The sequence below is a fragment of the Hemitrygon akajei genome, chromosome 5, assembly GCF_048418815.1.
Source record: "Hemitrygon akajei chromosome 5, sHemAka1.3, whole genome shotgun sequence".
NCBI lineage: Eukaryota > Metazoa > Chordata > Chondrichthyes > Myliobatiformes > Dasyatidae > Hemitrygon > Hemitrygon akajei.
Window position 1 is genome coordinate 173,904,351 of NC_133128.1, and position 21,533 is coordinate 173,925,883.

Consider the following 21,533-nt stretch of genomic DNA (forward strand, 5'->3'; position numbering starts at 1 on the left):
AGCCCAGTCCATCATAGGCAAAGCCCTCCCCACCACTGAGCCCATTTACAAGGAAGTAGCTTCCATCATCAGAGACCCCCACCATCCAGGCATGCACTCTTCTTGCTACTCCCATCAAACAGAAAGTATTAGGTCCCACACCACCAGGTTCAGGAACATTTTTTACCCGTCAACAATCTGGCTCCTGAACTAGAGGGATAACTTCACTTATCTGAACTCAAAACTACAATCTACAAACTCACTTTCAATGAAACTGCAACTCATGTTCTCAGTAAATTTTTTTTGTCTATTTTATCTTCTTTTGCAGATTGGTTGTCAGTCTGTATAGTTTTCATAAAATCTATTGTATTTCTTTATTTTCCTGCAAATAGCTACAAGAAAATGAATTTCAAGGTAGCTTATGGTGACACATATATATTTTGATAATAAAATTACTTTGACTTTCTAAGTTGGATTTGTCTCTCGAAGATTGTTACAATTATTCCAGAGTTCTTGGTATATCCTCTTGTTCTGTGATGTAGTTGCTGGAGGATATAAATCTTTTATCTGAAGATCCTTTCAAACAAACTTCTTTTTTTAAACTTTTTTTTATTGCGTTTTCAAGTAATTATAGAAATAAAAGTATATGAAAAAAATATATATATTACCCATCCCCCCTCCCCTTAACCCCACCCCCCTAACATCCCTATAGAAAAAAAAAGAAGAAAGAAAAGAAAAGAAAAAGAAAGAGTGCCTGGATATTGGAAAATCCCCACATGCTCCATGGAGTTCGTAATAACTTTAGTATATATATTTATTTCTTTCCCCAAATAACCAATTATTTCATCTTCGGAGCACCTATATATTTAATCCTGTCTTTTGTAAATAAGGGCGCCAAATTTTGAAAAATGTTTCATATTTATCTCTTAAATTATAAGTAATTTTTTCAAGTGGAATACAGCCATAAATTTCTTTCTTCCAACGATCTATACTTAAGTATGTATCCGATTTCCAAGTAACTGCAATAGCCTTTTTGGCTACTGCCAGTGCAATTTTTATAAATTCTTTCTGATATTTATTCAATTTGGGTTTCGGTTTTATCCCTTCAATATCGCCTAGTAAAAATAATATTGGATTATGTGGAAGTTGTGTTCCAATAATTTGTTCCAATAAAACTCTTAAATTTGTCCAAAAAGGTTGAATTTTAGAACAAGACCAAGCAGAATGTAAAAAAGTACCAATTTCTTGGTTACATCGGAAACACTGATCAGATAAATTTGGGTTTAATTTATTTATTTTTTGTGGTGTAATATATAATTGATGTAAAAAATTATATTGCACTAATCTTAACTGGACATTTATTGTATTTGTCATACTATCAAGACATAGTCTTGACCAATTTGTTTCTTCAGTTTTAATATTCAAGTCACTTTCCCATTTTTGTCTTGACTTATGGACTCCTTGTTTAATTGCCTGTTTTTGAATCAGGTTATACATACAAGAGATAAATTTTTTAATCTTTCCTTTTTGAATTAAAGTTTCTATTTCATTAGATTTCGGCAATAATATTGTTTGACCTAATTTTTCTCTTAAATAAGCCCTTAGTTGGAAGTAACAAAAAAGAGTGTTTGATACTTTATATTTATTCTTTAATTGATCAAATGACATTAATATACCTCCTTCAAAACAATCTCCTATATATCTAATCCCTTTTTGAAACCAATTATATAAAAGTTGATTATCCATTGTAAAAGGAATAAGTCTATTTTGAATTAAAGATCTCTTTGCTAATAAGGATTTCTTTGTCTCATCGTCAACATTTATCTTATTCCATAAGTCAATCAAATGTTTTAATATAGGAGATTCTTTCTTTTCCCGTATCCATTTAGATTCCCATTTATATATAAAATCTTCTGGTGTATTTTCTCCTATTTTATCTAGTTCTATTCTAATCCATGCTGGTCTATCTTTCTCAAAAAAAGATGCAATAAATCTAAGTTGATTTGCTTTATAATAATTCTTAAAATTTGGAAGTTGTAACCCTCCTAGATCAAATTTCCATGTCAATTTTTCCAACAATATTCTTGACATCTTACCTTTCCAAAGAAACTTCCTCACATATTTATTTAACTCTTGAAAAAACTTCTGGGGTAGTTGTATTGGTAGTGATTGAAATAAGTATTGTAGCCTAGGGAATATATTCATTTTTATGGTATTTACTCTACCTACTAATGTTATTGGTAATACCATCCATTTATCAAGATCTTCTTGAATTTTTTTCAATAGTGGTAAGTAATTTAATTTATATAAGTTCTTTATGTCATTATCAACTCTTATACCTAAATATTTTATACCATTTGCCGGCCATCTAAATTGAGTTATTAATCGACATTGACTATAATCTCCTTTAGTAAGAGGTAAAATTTCACTTTTATCCCAATTTATTTTATAACCTGATATTTTCCCATATTCTTCTAATCTATAGGATAATTTACGCAACGAGTGCAATGGGTTTGTTAAATAAAGCAGAACATCATCAGCAAATAAGTTAATCTTGTATTCTTCCTGATTAACTCTGAAACCCTTAATGTCTGGGTCCATTCTAATTAATTCAGCTAATGGCTCTATCGCCAACACGAATAAAGCAGGTGATAATGGACAACCTTGCCTAGTTGACTTTGTTAACTGAAATGGTGTTGAAATTTGACCATTTGTCACTACTTTAGCTTTGGGATTAGTATTTAAGGTTTTAATCCATTTTATAAAAGATACTCCTAATCCATATTTTTCCAATACCTTAAATAAAAAATCCCATTCCAATCTATCAAATGCTTTTTCTGCATCTAAAGCAACTGCCACTCTCATTTCCTCCCTCTTTTGCGCTAAATGAATTATACTAAATAACCGAGTTACATTATCTGCCGATTGTCTATTTTTAATAAATCCTGTTTGATCCATATGTACTAATTTTGGTAAGCATTTAGATAATCTGTTAGATAAGATTTTTGCTATTATTTTATAATCGGTGTTTAATAAAGAAGTAGGTCTGTATGATGCTGGCTTTAAAAGATCTCTATCTTTTTTTGGCAATACTATTAAAATAGCTGTAGAAAAAGATACTGGAAGTTTATGCGTTCTTTCCGCTTGATGTATTAACTCCATAAAAGGAGGAATTAATAAATCTTTAAACTTTTTATAGAATTCAGGCGGAAAACCATCTTCTCCTGGAGATTTATTACTTTGAAGTGATCCTAGGGCTTCTTCGACCTCTTTCAATGTAAAAGGCATATCTAATCCCTTCTGTTCTTCCGTATTTAATTTTGGAAGAGTTATTTGTGATAAAAACCTTTCTATCTTGACATTATCATTTTGTGATTCTGATTTATATAACTCAGAATAAAAATTCTTAAAAGCTTCATTAATTTCTAAAGGTTTATAAGTAATTTTATTTACTCTTGTTCGAATTGCATTTATTGTTTTAGAAGACTGGTCTGTTTTTAACTGCCATGCAAGGACCTTATGTGATCTTTCACCTAGTTCATAATATCTCTGTTTAGTTCTCATAATTGCTTTTTCTGTTCGATATGTCTGGAGTGTATTATATTGTAACTTATTAATAAGTTGTCTTTGTTTTTCTTCTGTCATATTTCTTTGAGATTCTTTTTCTAATTTTGTAATCTCTTTTGCCAATTGATCTATTTCTGTCATATATTCCTTCTTAATTTTAGAAGTATAACTTATTATCTGACCTCTCAAATATGCCTTCATTGCTTCCCACAATATAAATTTATCATCAACTGAATGTGAATTTGTATCTAAAAAGAACTGAATCTGCTTTTTCATAAAATCACAAAAATCTTGATGTTTTAGTAATATTGAATTAAATCTCCATCTATAAATTGATTCCTCTTTATCTATCATTATCATTGTCATTATTAAAGGAGAATGATCTGACAATATTCTTGCTTTATATTCCACATTTTGATAATAGGAAAAAAATCTATCCTTGAATATGTTTTATGTCTATTTGAATAAAATGAATAATCTCTTTCTTTTGGATTAATTCTTCTCCATATATCAATCAAATTTAAGTCTTTCATCAATGTTAATTTTACTACTTTTGATTTTGTGACAACCTTTGTTGATCTATGTAAAACTGGATCTAGACAAAAGTTAAAATCTCCACCTGTTAATATTTTATCATGTGCGTTAGCCAAATTCAAAAAGACCTCCTGTATAAATTTTACATCATTTTCATTTGGTGCATAGTTCTGAAAAAATTTGACAATGTATAATTAGATATCTCCCCGCCAAATCAATTAATACGTTTTGTATTTTAATTGGTAAATTTTTATTAACCAAAATTGCAACTCCTCTCGCCTTTGAGTTAAATGAAGCTGCAATAACATTTCCAACCCAGTCTCTTTTTAATTTCTGATGTTCTATGTCTGTTAAATGTGTTTCTTGTAAAAAAGCTATATCTGTTTTCATTTTTTTAATGTGTGTTAAAATTCTTTTTCTTTTTACCGGTCCATTAAGCCCATTAACATTAAAACTTTAAAAATTCAGTAAATTAGTCATTATTTTTAATTATGTTACTCCAATCTATAATAATACCTAATCTTTTAACTTTCGTGGTATCTTGGGAAATCTTTTTAAAAGTCTCCATGTTGCTATGTGTGTCCCCACCAATCATCCAGGCAGAAAGATAGAAGAAAAATAGAGTATAAAGAAAAAAACAAAATACCCCCCTACTAATGTTGTGAAAAAAAAAGAACACAACATTACCCCCCTCTGTTGTACGGGTCATGGCGATCGCCATGATTACACAAGTGAATCCCGCAGTAACCGATCCAAAGCTCCCCAGCCCCCCCGCAACATAAAAAAGTATATATATAAGAAGAAAAAAAATACTATTCTCAATTAGTGTTTCTAAAATTTTGCTTTTCTCCCCTGTATCATCCTTAAATGTCCATCACTTCCGTTCGCTGTCTCTATCTTCATCTTTAATCCATTACGTTTGGAAGTCTCTATGTGTAATTAGCGAATAAATGGAAGTTTTTATGCGAACACCTCCGCTTCTCGATAATCGGTAAAAAATCTTCTTTTTCCCTCCTCCAAAAAAATTATCAGTGTTGCTGGGTGACGCATTATAAATTTATAACCCTTTTCCCATAAGACTTTTTTCGCTGGGTTAAATTCCTTCTTTCTCTTCAAAAGGTTATAATTTATATCAGGATAAAAAAGAACTGCTTTCCCTGCTATCATCAATGGCCCGTTTCTTTTTTTGGCACCTTGGGCAGCCGCCTTCAGGATCTTTTCTTTATCTTGGTATTTTAAGCATTTTATCAAAATTGATCGTGGATTTTGATCAGCTTGAGGGCTTAACCTTAAGGCTCTATGAGCCCTTTCAATCTCAATTAGAGTTTCTCCTTCCATTTCCAATTTTTCAGGGATCCATTTTTGAAAAAAATTTATTGGATCTTCTCCTTCTATATCTTCTTTAAGTCCAACAATTTTAATATTGTTTCGTCTACTAAAATTTTCAAGCTTATCAATTTTTTCCATAAATTGTTTTCTTTCTGATGTCCAGGCAGTATTATCATCTTCTATTTTGTTCATTCTTTCAACCATGTCTTCCATAGTAGTTTCCAAATCTATAATTCTCTTTTCCATTTTTTCCTGTCTTTTTGTCATTTTATCAAATATAATCTCCATATTTATCATTTTTTAAAATTACTTTTAATGCGCCTAATTTGCGCATTATTTGCCTCAAAGTCTTTTCTATATTTCCAGAAGAACTTTTATCTCCATCTTTGTCTGATTTTTCCAGAGAATCTGACTCTCCCTCAGATTCACTTTCACTTTCGGTTTCAGTCGTAACTGGGATTTGTAGTTCTGGTTGCTCTCGTTTGCGCATGCTCCTTCCTTCACGTTTGCGCAGTTCTCGTTGGTCTTTTCCTTTTGGAATGGTCGATGTTGCCGCAGTTTCCTGTTCTGTATCGCCGGTGGTATAATGTACCTGAGTCCACGGTTCTTTGGCAGAAGTGGGCCTTGATTCTGTTCCAACTTGCGTTGTCTTCACGGTAATAGTTTTCTTCATCTTCTGTTTGTGAGGCATAACTTGAAACAATCCGGAGTAGTTTATAAGTAACTTTTAGAAAGTATTGACTAACTTTTCTTCACTTAAACATTAATTTATTGATTTTTTACGGGAGAGCTGGGTTCCAGCGTCTCGATCCTACGTCATCACGTGACGTCCCCCCTCAAACAAACTTCTTGTACATTTTCATGGATATCATTCACTCTGGACAGCTTGTTGATGTTTCAGTTGACACATGGCCTTTTCATTTGAATAGTAGCCAGCAAAACTGGACCTTCTAGTGCTCTGTGGAATGGAGCTCTGAGAGTTGTTTGAAGTGGTCTTTTTCATGGATGTTAACCACCTCTCTATTCTTTATAATCTTTCCTATGTGTTAGGTTCTTAGCAGTAAGGACCCCTGGTAATTTGGGCTGTAGATAACCTTGATTGTGTGAGTTGCTAGGTCCCTTGCACTCTTGCCATCCATCATTATTTGCTCAGTGTTTGGTTGGAACTTGGACTTCATATACTTAAGGATTTGTGGAGTTGCCAATTGAAGAATCTTTCATGATCTGTTGTTAGGTTGATTGATAATTATTTAGTGATTAATTAGTTATTGTAAAGTGGAATTCATTGTATTCTTCAAGGGAGAGCAGCTGGTAAGTTAAGTTTGCAATTTTCTTTCCTTTGTACATCTCAGCATGTGTAGGATAAAAGCTATCATAGTGAAAGATTTTAGGTATGTTTTTAAAAAATGAAACTGCAAAGTAACAATGTTTTAAAGAAAAGTATATTGTAGTAATCTTTAATATTTTTTCTTGTAATTTACAATTCCTTTATAAATAGTACAGACAAAAATCACATGGATTACTGTATTATGCTGAATTTATATTGAACTTTGGAGAGTTCTGAATTTGCTAATCTCTTATATAATGCAACTACTTTTTATGTCCATTGTCTGGGTAGAGAAAAAGAAATAAACTGGGTTTTCTAATTTCAAAATGTATCTGTGGGCATGTCTGACATAACCACTGATTTTTGTTTTTGCTACTTGGTGCCTTGGGTGTTTTCGTGCAATAGGAGAATAAAAACTTTAAAGGTCACAAAAGGTAACAGTATCTCCAGTGACGTACTCCAGCAATTGCTTCAGCTTTTTAGAAATAACACTTTCAAAAGACAAGTTGCTGATGTATGTTGTCTGGAAATTGAATGTGAATTCTTTGCAAACTTCGCCTTTTCAAATAACAGTAACGTTTCCAGGAAAATGTTTTGCAAAAGATGAATTTTTGATTTACTGTGGAACTCCAAAAATCCTGTGTCAAATGGTCGAGCATCTGGCATTACTCCAGACTATGAGCTTGGTGACAGTATACAGGTATTATGTGTAGCTGGTGCTGGTGGTCTAAATTGTGGTGGGGCTGGGACTGCTATACCTTATGTGTGGCTGGAGTTCAGACACCAGGAGTCAGCAACGTGAGTAGGTCTGCATCCAGAGCTGGGATCTTGAGAGTTTATATATATATCATTCCTTGTAAGCTCACTGGGTTGACTTCAACTTATTGTAGTAGTGGCATTTCACACTATTAGTTTTCATTTCATGTTCTATTAGCATCTCAACTACCTTGCTACATAGATCAAAAAAATTCCAGCAGTGAAACGTTTTTTGAGGGGGTGACGAAGGTGATTGAGGATAGGGCAGTGGATGTTGTCTACATGGACTTCATTAGGCTTTTGACAGAATGCTCATGTTAGGCAGATCCTGGGATCCACAGTGACTACGTAGCAAGTCCTGAAGGTCGAGCATCTGGCAATTCTCCATACTCCAGACTATGACAATAGCAGGTAGTATGTGTAGCTGCCGCTGGTGGTCCAAAGTGTGGCGGGGCTGAGACTGCTCTACCTTCTGTGTGGCTGGAGTTCAGACACCAGGAGTCAGCAATGTGGGTAGGTCTGCAGCCAGAGTTTGGGACTCGAGTGGTTATGTATATTCCATTCCTTTTAAACTCCCTTACTTCACTGGTTGACTGGAAAATTTATTGTACTATTGTGTAACGTGTGAAAATAAAAGGGATAAAGGTGTGTTTGGTATTAGTAAAGTCTGGAAAATCTGATTGTCCAGCACTACTAAAGTCTCAAGGGTACTCTGGAAATCAAAACTCTATTACATTACCTTTGTGTTAATATATTTGCACAGATTTGTAGGTCATATCACTTGTTTTTTATGGCTATACCATGATGTGGACATTAATTTGTTTTTCAAAGTATTTTCTTTATTCCTCCTACTTTAGTTTCTGATTCAGCAACTGAGAGAGATCTCCAGAAAACACTCCAACAGATGGAACCTCTAATTTCTCTTTTAGAAGATCTGACAAAAATGGGAGGGGCAATGCGATCCATCCTGACAAGAGTTCTGGGTAATCACCAGATATACAAAGACATCAGCTCTGGTGACATTTGTAAGTCTGGTTTTTAAAATTGTTTTAAAATTATTAGCATGTTAATTTACTGAAAGATTTTTATAACTATTTGTAGTTATAATTTAAAAATCTCAAATGTGTATTGATATAGACTGTTGAAATTGTATTATGTTACTAATGAGCATGTCTCGTGCTAAAGTTGTTAAAAGTTGTTAGAAAGCTTTGAAACATACAGTATGTAAATAATTTGTGGGGCTGTTCTGGCTATGCAGGGATTTTTATCAAATTATCTATTTGGTGTGAGCTCATTGATGGGTCCCATTAATTAAAGAAGAATGCTGATTGGCTGAGTTTTAGTCAAGTAATTGAGTTATTGAAAATATACTGTCATTTAGAAAGTAAAATCCAAACCTTGGAAAAATTAAAGAATTTACCAAAAGTGTTCAAATAGAGGCCTATCATATTCATACATACATTTCACACTGTTGTAGTTTTTTCAGCTTCTACTACCATCTTATCTTCCTTACTACATAGCTCAAAAAAGTCTAGCTCTGAAAAGTTTTTAGAGATGGCAACGAAGGTGATTGAGATAAGGCAGTGGATGTTGTCTACATTGACTTCATTAGGCCTTTGACAACTTGCTCATGTTAGGCATATGCAGAATATAACGATCCTGGGATCCATGGTGACTGTATAGTTTAGATTCAGAACTGTCTTGCCTATAGACAGGAAAGGGTAGTGGTGGGAGAGTGCTTTTCTGGCTGAAGATCTGTGATAAGTGGTGTAGTGCTGGGATCTCATTGAGTTGAAAATGTAGATGACTGGATTAGTAAGTTTAAAGATAACACAAAGATTGGTGCAGTTGTGTATGGCATAGAGGGTTATCAAACAATACAGCACAATATAGATCAGCTATAGATAGGGGTGGAGAAATGGCAGGTAGAGTTAATCTGAGCAGATGTGAGGTGATGCAGATTGGGAGGTATAATGAAAGGGGAAATGACAGGATCTTTAACAGCATTGATCTATAGGAGGACCTTGGGGTCCAACAGCTCTCTGAAAGTAGTCATGCAAGCTGATAGGATGGAAAAGAAAATGTATGGCATCCTTGCCTTTTTTGACCAGGGAGCTTAGTGTAAGAGTAAGGAAGTCGCGCTGCAGTTATATATAACATTGGTTAGGTCTCACTTGGAAGTATTGTGTACAATTTTGGTTGATCCGATTTCTAAATGGACATAGAACCCATGAACACTACCTCATTTTTATTATTTCTGTGTTTGCACTAATTTTAATTTAACTATTTAACATACATATATTTACATATATATACTTACTGTTAACGATTTACTTATTTTTTCTCTATATTATCGTATTGCATTGTACTGCTGCCACTAAGTTTAGCAAATTTCACAATATATACTAGCGATATTAAACCTGATTCTGAATCCTGTTAGGTTTATAAAATTTTGAAAGGCATAGATAGGGTAGACATTAAGAATCTTTTTCACAGGGTTGAAATGTCAAATATTAGAGGACATGCATTTAAGGTGAGAGGGGCAAAAATTTTTTTAACACTGAGTGTTAGGTTCCTGAATAGTCTTTCAGGGTTTGTAATGGAAGCAGATATGATAGTGACATTTAAGATACTTTTAGATAGACACATAAATATGCAGGGAATGGTTGAATATGAATCATGCAAAAGCAGAAGAGATTTAGTGTAATTTAGTATCATGCTCAACACATTATTTCTGAGTGATCTTCTACTGGGGCCATATGGGTGGAACTGAAAAATAAGAAAAGGGTGATCAGTTTGAGGTGTGTATAGAGATAATGTTTAAAAGACATTTGGACAGGTAAATGGATAGGATGGATAGGTGCCCACCGCAGGCAGTTAGGATTAGTTTGGGTAGACAATTTGTTGTCACGGATGGGTTGCATTGTAGTGCCTGTTTTCATGTTGTATAACTATGAGAACATTTTTATGAATATTAAATAAAAAGTTGAAAGTTGGTGGGGTATATTACAAGGAATGAAATATTCCCACTAAGTCAAGGTGAATAAGTTTTTATTTCATCTGTCTTCACAGAAGGTAGTTTTTCGTTGTATGGAAAGATGGGTTAGTAATGTAGGAAAAGATAAAGCAAGATTAAAGTTAAAAAACAAAATAATAACCATTCAGTCTGGATAGGATGCATCATTGATGAGGAAAGTGTACCTGAAGTTAACAGAAGTTCTGACCCCTTTTACCCCTCCAAGAATCTGTTAAGTTCAGGAACATCAGAAAAATACAAATGTTATATCACATTAATAAAATATGAAGTGGATAAACCTTGTTAACTACAAAATCAGGCAGTTCATGTTGTGAGAAACTATGAATTAATAAGACACAGAGGCACAGACTCGTTCAAGGCAACACAAATAATCCTTTGATACAGAGAAGATTGAAGCAGTTATGCTATTAATGTTACATAAATGGTATATGAAAATGTATTTAATAAATCAGCCAAAATACACAACAGAAATAAAAATAGAAGAAATGCTGTGATACATAATTGTCCAGGGGACATTGGATGATTTTTCACTGATATGGAGGAACAGGTCCACAGCAGATGCCATCCTACTGGCTCTTTACACAACCCTGGAACATCTGGACAGCAAAAATGCATACATCAGGATGCTCTTTCTCGATTACAGCTCAGCATTTGATACCATCATCCCCTGAAAACTAATCAATAGGCTCTAAGACCTTGGCCTCAATAATTCCTTGTGCAATTGGATCCTGGATTTCCTCATTTGTAGACCCCATCGGTTTGGTTTGGCAAAAACATCTTCATGATCACCATCAGCATAGGTCCACCACAGGGCTGTGTGCTTAGTCCCCTGCTTTACTCACTTTGCACCTATGACTATGGCTAAGCACAGTTCTAATGACATAATCAAGTTTGCTGATGAAGCCACTGTTGTGCGCTGTATCAAAGGTAGGGATGAATTAGCATACAGGAGGGAGATTGAAAATTTGGCTGAGTGGTGTCATAATAACAACTTCTCACTCAATGTCAGCAAGACCAAGAAACTGATTGTAGACTTAAGGAGAGGGAACCAAAGGTCCATGAGCCAGTCCTCATCAGAGGATCATAGGCGGAGAAGGTTAGCAACTTTAAATTCCTGGGTGTTACTAATTCAGAAAACCTGTCCTGGACCCAGCACGTGAATGCAATTGCAAAGAAAGCATGACGGTGCCTCTACTTTCTTAAGAGACTGTGGAGATTTGGCATGACATCAAAAGCTTTGACAAACTTCTACAGATGTGTAGTGGAGAGTGTATTGACTGACAGTATCATGGCTTGGTATGGAAACACCAATGTCTTTGAATGGAAAATCCTACAAAAGCTAGTGGATTTGGCCCAGAACATCATGGGTAAAGACCTCCTAATCTTTGAATGCATCTACATGAAATGCTGTCGTAGGAAGCAGCATCCATCATCAGTGATCCTCACGACCTAGGCTGTGCTTCTCTCTTGCAGCTGCCATCAGTTAGAAGGCACAAGAGTCTCAGGACTCACACCACCTGGTTCAACAACAGGTACTACTCCTCAACCATCAGGCTCATGAACAAAAGGGAATAATTATACCCACTTGCCCATCCATTGAGATGTTCCCACAACCAATGATCTCACTTTAAGGATGCTTTATCTTGTTATTTCATGTTCTCATGATTTATTTATCACTTATTTATACTTGTATTTGCACAGTTTGTTGTCTTCTGCATTCTACTTGATCTTTCATTGATCCTGTTATAGTTACTATTCTGCAGATTTGCTGCGTATGCCCACAGAAAAATGAATCTCGGGATTGTATGTGGTGACATATATATATCCTGATAACAAAATTTACTTTTAATAGAGGCACTTTGGGGAATGTACTTACAACTTTTTGATCTGGTGGAATAAGTTGATTAGGACATTTAAAAAAAAATTGGGAGCACTGAATCACTTAAGCTAAGGATTTGTAGAAAACTTTAACATAATTTCTGATTTAAGTTTCAGTTCTGGGCACCATACTTTAAAAAAAAAAGTCAAACTCAAATTTATTGTCATATGCACAAGCACATGTCTGCACAGATGCACTGGAAAGCCTACTTGCAACAGCATCACATTGTTTATAAGTCAAGTCAAGTCAACTTTTATTGTCATTTCGACCATAACTGCTGGTACAGTGCATAGTAAAAATGAGACAACGTTTTTCAGGACCATGGTATACATGACAGCAATTTGATGCTGAAGAGTGTTTGTTTCCTTCCCTTAAGGCACTGGAGAAAAGACATATGCAAAGAAAAATTATGACAAGTATCTTGCAGCATTAAAAGGTTCAGGACTAGTTTCATCAGAGGAACGGTCTGTGACATCTGTACTGGATCAAATGGCAGGAGCAAGTAATGTAACTATTTTGGGTAAGTAATGTTTGTGAGAGTGAAATAATGTGTTTTATCACAAGACTACAATTTGGTAGGGTTTTGACAAATATAAGTGCCTCCTTTAACTTCTGGAATCTATATTTATGTCCTTGTATTGCATGAAATGGTCTTACTCATGTGTAGATTTGGCTTTAAAAGAGAATGAGTCACCAAGGGTGAACTGTATGGCATATATCACAGCTAACTAGCTTCTAAGCTGTAAGCACTAAAATCTCATGTAATGCACTACAATCTTTCAAAAATCTTTTTAATACTTTGGACTTGAATGAATATGTTTAGCTATCGCCCTCAATATTGTTAAATACTCCCTTTTTTTGGCTGAAAAAGTCTGTCACTGTAATATAAAATTTTATAATAGAATAAATCTTGCATTTTACTGGGAAGAATGGATCACCTGTAGAGGTGAAAATCTTGTTTGTAAGTATAATTGTTCTATTTGTCCCAGATATTGTGTTCAGATTTTTATTTGGATCTTGAGTGTAAGGAAATTATATTCGGAAAATAATAAATGAAACACATCCATACTGACAGTTGGAAGTGAGTGAATTTGTCATACTTGAGAATGACAGTTTATTTTATTGTTGGCCTTACAACTGCATTGATTTAAATATAATTCTTGAGTCCCTCGAGCATTTGAAGCAAAATAATCGCTTTAAGCATGTGGTTATTGTGTTATCCATTGCTTGAAACGGTTGTGGAAGTAGGCTTACTGTAACTCTTTTTTAAAAAAAACCTGAATAACTGGTTTCTGTTCAATAGCTTAATTTGTTTAACCTGAATGATTGTACAGTGAAATCTTTATTTTCAGTGATCTTTGAAATACTGTTCATCATGAGGATCTCTGGTTTTCTGATAGCATCTATGCACAGTGGATGCACCTATACACCTCACTAATGTAAATATCTAATCAGCCAATCAATGGCAGTAACTCCATGTATAAAAACATGCAGATATGGTCAAGAGGTTCAGTTGTTCAGACCAAAAATCGAATGGGGAAGAAATGTGATCTAAGTGACTTTGACCCTGGAATGATTGTTGGTGCCAGACAGGGTGGTTTGAGTATTTTAGAAACTGTTGACCTCCTGAGATTTTCAGGCAGAACAGTCTCTAAAGTTTATGGAGAAGGGTGCAAAGAACAAAAAATATCCAGAGAGCAGCAGCTCTGTGAGTGAATATACCTTGTTAATGAGAGGAGAATGATTAGGTGGGTTCAAGCTGACAGAAAGGCAGCAGTAACTCAGATGACCACGTGTTACAACAGAGTTGTGCAGAAGAGCATATCTGAATGCACGTTGAACCTTGAAGTGGATGAGTTACACAAGCAGAAAATCGCACGGGGTTCCACTCCTGTATCTAATATAGTGGTCACTGAGTGTAGCAATATGACTACCGGTAATTAGACAAAATTCAGAAATCAACAATGGACCACATCCAAAACTGTTGATACTAGATTAAGCTTGTTTGGTACTGTTATAAAGCTGTCAGCCCAGTTTTGTGGGTCTGAAGCTCTGAATCTGCCATGAATTCACAGCTTTCAGATTCAGATGCAATAACTGCATGATTGGTCAATATATTGAAGTATTATATTTGTAATAGTCCAGTGTGGTTTTTAAAAAAAAACCTAAGCTGCTTGCATAGGCACCCAATATGTCCATACAGACATATTAAGCAAAACTGGTACTTGATGGTAAGTCATTTGACTATCAGATTTCTGTCCTGTGTTAAAGCCTTTATAGGACAACTAGACTGACTTCTGTTAGTATCCTATTTAATAGTATAATTATTTTAATACACTTAACTATTTCAGGTAATTCTCAGTCTCCTTCTGATCACTTGGGTATCCCCTCCCTCCCCTGGCTTCATTTGCCCATCTTCCCTTCCTATTGGATTCTGATGTTTGTATTTTTTTGTGTCACCTTCCAATCTTGTAATCTTCCTTCACCCTCCCTTCTTCCTACCTGGCACCATCTGCTCATTTTACCCTCTCCCTATCTATTCCTACCTTTTACCCACCACTTGCTGTGTCCCAGTGTCACCATTTACCTTCACCAAGTGACTCCATCAGTCTCCTCTTTGTTCAATCTGTCTCCGCCAGCCATTTTCTCAGTCTCTGTATTTTGTTCCAACATTCACCTGCCAGCCATTTTCTCAGCTCTCCCTCTCATGTCCTTCTTTTTTTCATGACATAACAGAATTAAGCCATTCAGCCCTTTGAAACTGCTCCACTAATCCATCATGGCTGAGTTATTAGCCCCCTCAACCCTATTCTCCTCCCTGTAACCTTTGATGCCCTTACTAATCAGTAACCTATCAACCTCTGCTTTAAATATACCCAATGACTTGGCCTCTACATCTGTCTATGGCAGTAAATTCCACAGATTTACCACCCTTTGGCTAAGAAAATTCCTTCTCATGGCTGTTCTTTAGGAACATCCCTCTATTGTGAGGCTGTGGCGTCTGGTCCTAGATTCCCCCACTTTAGGAAACATTCTCTCCACATTCACTCTACCTAGGTTTCAATGAGATTGACCCTCATTCTTCTAAACTCCAGTGAATACAGGCCCAGAGCCATCAAAAGTTTCCCATAAGTTAACCCTTTCATTCCCAGAATCATTCTTGTGAATCTCCTCTGGACCCTCTCCATCTGACCTTTATACTGACCATCTTGTTATCCATGCACTTTGTCTTCGTATAGTGTCTTGACCGGGATCATTGACTATCCCTTTGCCTCCATAGATGGGCCTGATTCACCGAGTTCCTCCAGTACATTGATTATAGCATCTGCAGTCTCTTGTGTCTCCACACTTTCCTGTTTTGCTGTCTTCAAGAGTGCTGAAGTTATGTTAAAGATTTTCATATCTTGTTTCATCAGCAATAAATCATATTTTCTACTGTATTTTTGTCTATAAAGGTGCTACAACAGGAGCAGGGCAGCTGGATTCTTCTGATGAGGTGGGTTTGAATATATAGTATAACAAAAAACAGATATGTGCAGACCTTAATCACTTTTCATTTGTATGACACATATTCAAGTTTAGGCAATAACAGTCTCAGCTTTTATTTAAAGATGATTATAAGAATCCTCTGTGAACTTAATTTGAGTTGTCCCAGTATTGTTTTTTTTGTCATTATGGAAGAGTACCGTAGATGTCGGATTATAAGCCGCTACTTTTTTCCCACATTTTGAACAGCTTTGAACACTGCGGCCTTTACTACGGTGCGGCTAATGCATGATTTTTTTTCATGCCGCCAAAAACATTTTGCCTCGTAACAGTAGACCAATAAAATTGATGAGTAGTTCACAGAGGTCCAATGAAATTGTACGATAAATCAAGCGCACTTTCACAATTAAATTATTGTAAATCAGTCATTTGTACTCACCCTCATCAACATGGAAAACACTCGAAGAAAAGCATTGTGCTGCCTTTATGGCAGTTATTTAGTTTATAATATTTTCGCTTAGTAATTCATTTGTTAGTAATTTCTAGTTAAAGTTAGAAGAGTTTTAACTATATTTGTTTTCTGTACTACATCGCGGGATGCTATGACGTCACACCCGGTTTCGCCACGTCTTGTGGGAAAAATGCCGGTTTGCGATAAACGGGAAGGAGGGGGCGAGCGCATTACGCGAGCGGCATTAGATCTGAGCGAACGCTGCTTTTAAGTTAAAGGCGATCAATAACTTTTCCTGGTAGGCTGCAGTATATATATTTTTTACCAGTCGTTAGGAGATATTGGAATGTTGTTCAGTAAAAAAGTATACGCAACGTAATTTGTGTTACCGATACGTATGTATATTTAAAAGTAGCCGCATTACAGGCACGGTTCGAAAAAAAGCATTTGCAATATGTATTTGTTTATGTTACCATATGGATTTAATTAAAAGTTAAAAAATCCTCACGTGTAATATCTTTCTGTGTAAATATCTCATATTACAACGTGGGACTCCTGCGGCCGAAAATCCGGTGCGGCCTAAAATCCGGTGCGGCCTGTACAAGTACAAAATTGATTTTCTTTCTAAAATTAGAGCCAGCGGCTTTTAATCAGGTGCGCTCTGTAGTGCGAAATCTACGGTAATTACTATAGCATAAATGATTACTAAACTGGTAATCTTCACAGGTAATTTAGATTAAAGATGCTTCAGCAAAGCCTTCTCAAAAGTAACTTTCGATATTTTGAACTTTCATCAGTTTTATTGCTTTCTGTGTGAGCTACAGTTTTATTCTAGTGGGCTTCCTTTGTTTCCTGATTGTCATGATAACTCATTAAGTAAAATTTACTTCACATTAATAAACAAAGTAAGAAATCATTGTTAATAGAACCCATAGAACATTACAGCACAGAAACGGGCCTTTTGGCCTTTCTTCAAACCATTTTTCTGCCTAGTCCCACTGACCTGCAGCTGGACTGTATCCCTCAATACACCTCTCATCCATGTACCTGTCCAAGTTTTTCTTAAATGTTAAAAGTGAGCCTGCATTTACCACTTTATCTGGCAGCTCATTTCACACTCCCACCACTCTGTGTGAAGAAGCCCCCCCCCCCCAATGTTCCCTTTAAACTTTTCCCCCTTCACCCTTAACCGATGTCCTCTGGTTTTTTTCTCCCCTATCCTCAGTGGAAAAAGCCTGCTTGCATTCATTCTATCTATACCCATCATAATTTTATATACCTCTATCAAATCTCCCCTCATTCTTCTACGCTCCAGGGAATAAAGTCCTAACCTATTCAACCTTTCTCTGTAGCTCAGTTTCTCAAGTCCCAGCAACATCCTTGTAAACCTTCTCTGCACTCTTTCAACCTTATTAATATCCTTCCTGTAATTAGGTGACCAAAACTATACACAATACTTCAAATTTGGCCTCACCAGTGCCTTATACAACCTCACCATAACATTCCAACTCTTATACTCAATACTTTAATTTATAAAGGTCAATGTACCAAAAGCTGTCTTTATGACCCTATCTACCTGTGATGCCACTTTTAGGGAATTTTGTATCTGTATTCTTAGATCCTTCTGTTCTACTGCACTCCTCAGTGCCCTACCATTTACCTTGTATGTTCTGCCTTGGTTTGTCCTTCCAAAGTGCAATACCTCACACTTGTCTGTATTAAACTCCATCTGCCATTTTTCAGCCCATTTTTCAAGCTGGTCCAAACCCCTCTGCAAGCTTTGAAAACCTTCCTCACTGTCCACTACACCTCCAATCTTTGTATTGTCAGCAAATTTGCTGATCCAATTTATCACATTATCATCCAGATCATTGCTATAATGACAAATAACAATGGACCCAGCACTGATCCCTGTGGCACACCACTAGTCACAGGCCTCCACTCAGAGAAGGAATCCTCCACTACCACTCTCTGACTTCTCCCATTGAGCCAACGTCTAATCCAGTTTACTACCTCTCCATGTATACCTAGCGACTGAATCTTCCTAACTAGCCTCCCATGCGGGACCTTGTCAGGGGCCTTACTGAAGTCCATGTAGACAACATCTACTGCCTTCCCTTCATCCTCTTTCTTGGTAACCTCCTCAAAAAACTCTAATAGATTTGTTAAACATGACCTACCCTGCACAAAGCCATGTTGACTCTCCCTAATAAGTCTCTGTCTATCCAAATACTTGTAGATCCTATCTCTTAGGACTCCTTCCAATAATTTGCCTACTACCGACGTCAAATTTACCGGCCTATAATTTCCTGGATTACTTTTAGAGCCTTTTTTAAACAACGGAACAACATGAGCTATCCTCCAATCTTTTGGCACCTCATCCGTAGATACCGACATTTTAAATATATCTGCCAGGGCACCTGCAATTTCAACACTAGTTTCCTTGGAGGTCCAAGGGAATACCCTGTCAGGTCCTGGGGATTTATCTATGCTGATTTGCCTCAAGGTAGCAAGCACCTCCTCCTCTTCAATCTGTATAGGTTCCATGACCTCACTACTTGTTTGCCTTATTTCCATTGATTCCATGCCAGTTTCCTTAGTAAATACCTCAAACTAGTGAATAATTATGTGATACTAAAATGCAGCAGATGCTGAATGTTTAACATAAAAAACGTCAAATGTCAGAGATGCTTGTTAGGGCAGGCAGGTAAGTGGAATGAATTTTCAGATAATTGTTCCACCTGTTTCAAAACAGCGACGATCATAGCTGCTCAAGAAGAGCAGGATGAGTTGCCTTAATGACTTTTACTGATTGGCACTCACATCTACTGTAATTAAATGCTTCGTGAGGTTGGTCATGGCTAGAATCGATTCCTGCTTAAGTAAGGACCTGGACCCGCTGCAGTTTGCCTATCATCACAATAGATCTACAGCAGATGCAATCTCACCGGCTGTCTCCTCTGCCATGGATCACCTGGACTATAGTAATACATAAATCAGGCTACAGCTTAGTGTTCAACACAGTCATTCCCACGATTTTAATCAAAAGCTCCAAAACCTGAGCCTCTGTACCTTTCTCTTCAACTGGATCCTTGACTTTCTCACTGGGAGACCAAAGTCTGTGTGGATTGGAAATAACATCTGCTTCTTGCTCAATATTAACACTGGTGAACCTCAAGTTTGTGTGCTTAGCCAACTGCTGTACTCTCTTTACACCCACGACTGTGTGGATTGGCACAGCTCAAACGCCGTATATAAATTTGCCAACAACACAACTGCTCTTGGCAGAATTTCGGATGGAGACGAAGAGGCATACCAGGAGCAAGACAAATTATCTGGTGTCGTAGCAAACACCTTGCACTCGATGTCAGACCAAGAAATTAATTGTGGACGTACCAGTCCTCATCAAGGAATTGGAAATGGAAAAGGTGAGATGTTTCAAGTTCCTGGGTGTCAACATCTCTGAGGATCTGTCCTGGGCCCAACATATCGATGCAGTTACAAGGAAGGCACAACAGCGGCTATATTCAGTTGAGGAAAAATTGGTTTGTTACCAAAGGTGCTTGCAAGTTTCTACTGAAGTATGTGGAGAGCATTCTAACTGATTGCATCACTATCTCGTATGGGGATAGAACTATGAAATACAATATCAGACAAAAGAAAATAGTTTTAATTTTAAAAAGTTGAAACTTTTTTGCATTCACTCTTGAGGTTTCACGGGTATATTAGTTATTTTACATTTCTGAATTTATCTTTCACCAGGTAAGCTGAAACAACTGTATTAGTAAAAAAGATTCAATTGTGAATCAAAGGTTAACTTTCTGAGTAATATGCTCTCGTTTTTTCAGGAGGAACAAGATGGCAGTCAAGGAGTTGGCAAACGGAAGAGGGTAAAACTCTGCAACAGCACCAAAGGTATTTTTGAAACAACTTATGCTGATGCTAAAAATAGTGATTCTGTGAAATTCATTTGAAGGAGCCACCCTGTTGTGGTCAAGCTTCCTATATTTAAGAATACATTAATTCCTTGCTGGGTTATATTTTCATACATTCAAATTAATTTGAAGTACCTTTCCAAAATGTCATTTTCATGTTTCAATTTTGCATAATAACAATATTTACATATGCAGCAAAGGGGTGGGAGAGAGGAGGTAAAATGTTGCAGCAGGTGGATTGGAATTCTGAGTTGAGATAATCAAATGAGCCAGGATCTCATTAAATGTCAGAGCAGATTTGAAGGCAGAGCGGCCTATTTTAGCCCCTTGTTTGTTCATGCACGCAATTATTTATGGTTCTCAAAGCAAATATACTGTATTCCTAGGTGTAGTGTAATTGTGTTCAGATTGGGGAAGGGAAAAATAGATTAAGGCATTTTCTGCTTGCAAGTACAAACCAAATAATTTTCATGTGTGGTCTTTCTCACTGGCACATCAGTGGTGATGTGCACTCATCCAGTTAAGCCAAATTGCAGCTTAAAGAACAACTTCTCTTTCTCTTGAGCTTCATTTCTAACATTGACCTCCAGCTTTTAGCAAAGTTTGAAGGAAGTTGTATCTAAAGCTGAAGAAAATCTGGAGAAAAGCAGTATGTACTGAAAATATATGGTGGTTTGAGCAAAATAATATGGGAAGGATCAGACAATTATTTTGGGTGCAAACTTTTATAAAAACTCTACCCATTATTCTATCATGTTTGTGCAGTCAAATATATCCAGAAGTTTATTGCTTTTACTATAGGTTGTTTTCAAATTTGTTTTAATTTTTATATCTGACTTGTTGACTTACTGTGCCTTTCATTTTTCTCATAGTTCTTTCCAACTCCTACTTTCTTAGCTTCGCCTTCAATCATTGCTTCTGCCAGTTAGCCTTGGCTTTATTTTATTTTAATGCAACTACTAAGTCTCATTTTGTGACTTATTCTTGTTTATGTTTGCTTCTTTACACTAGCTCTTTCACATCCGAAAAGTTAACTTATCTATTCAGTTTATAGAAATCAAAATGGCCGATATTGGAAAGCAGAAATGCTGTAAAACTCAACAATTCAGAAAGCATCTCTAGAAACAGAGAAGCAGTGAAAGTTTTGGATTTGTGATTTTTGTCAGAACTGGGAAGGAACAATGCAAGTTAGTTTTCTGAAGGAGAGAGGTGGGGAGGGAAGGATGTGTACAACAAAGGTAATGCTTGTAAGA

General features: G+C 36.0%; 1 protein-coding gene across 2 annotated transcripts in view; it reads left to right on the plus strand.

Moving 5' to 3' along the window:
• Nucleotides 1-21,533, plus strand: part of ubr3 (ubiquitin protein ligase E3 component n-recognin 3) — a 239,545-nt gene that overhangs the window by 30,456 nt on the left and 187,556 nt on the right. For both annotated transcript variants that reach the window (XM_073047259.1, XM_073047260.1), the window contains exons 3-6: nt 8,350-8,517; nt 12,785-12,928; nt 15,864-15,904; nt 20,194-20,260. In XM_073047259.1, the coding sequence (XP_072903360.1) occupies nt 8,350-8,517; nt 12,785-12,928; nt 15,864-15,904; nt 20,194-20,260 (420 nt within the window). The remainder of the gene's footprint in view (nt 1-8,349; nt 8,518-12,784; nt 12,929-15,863; nt 15,905-20,193; nt 20,261-21,533) is intronic.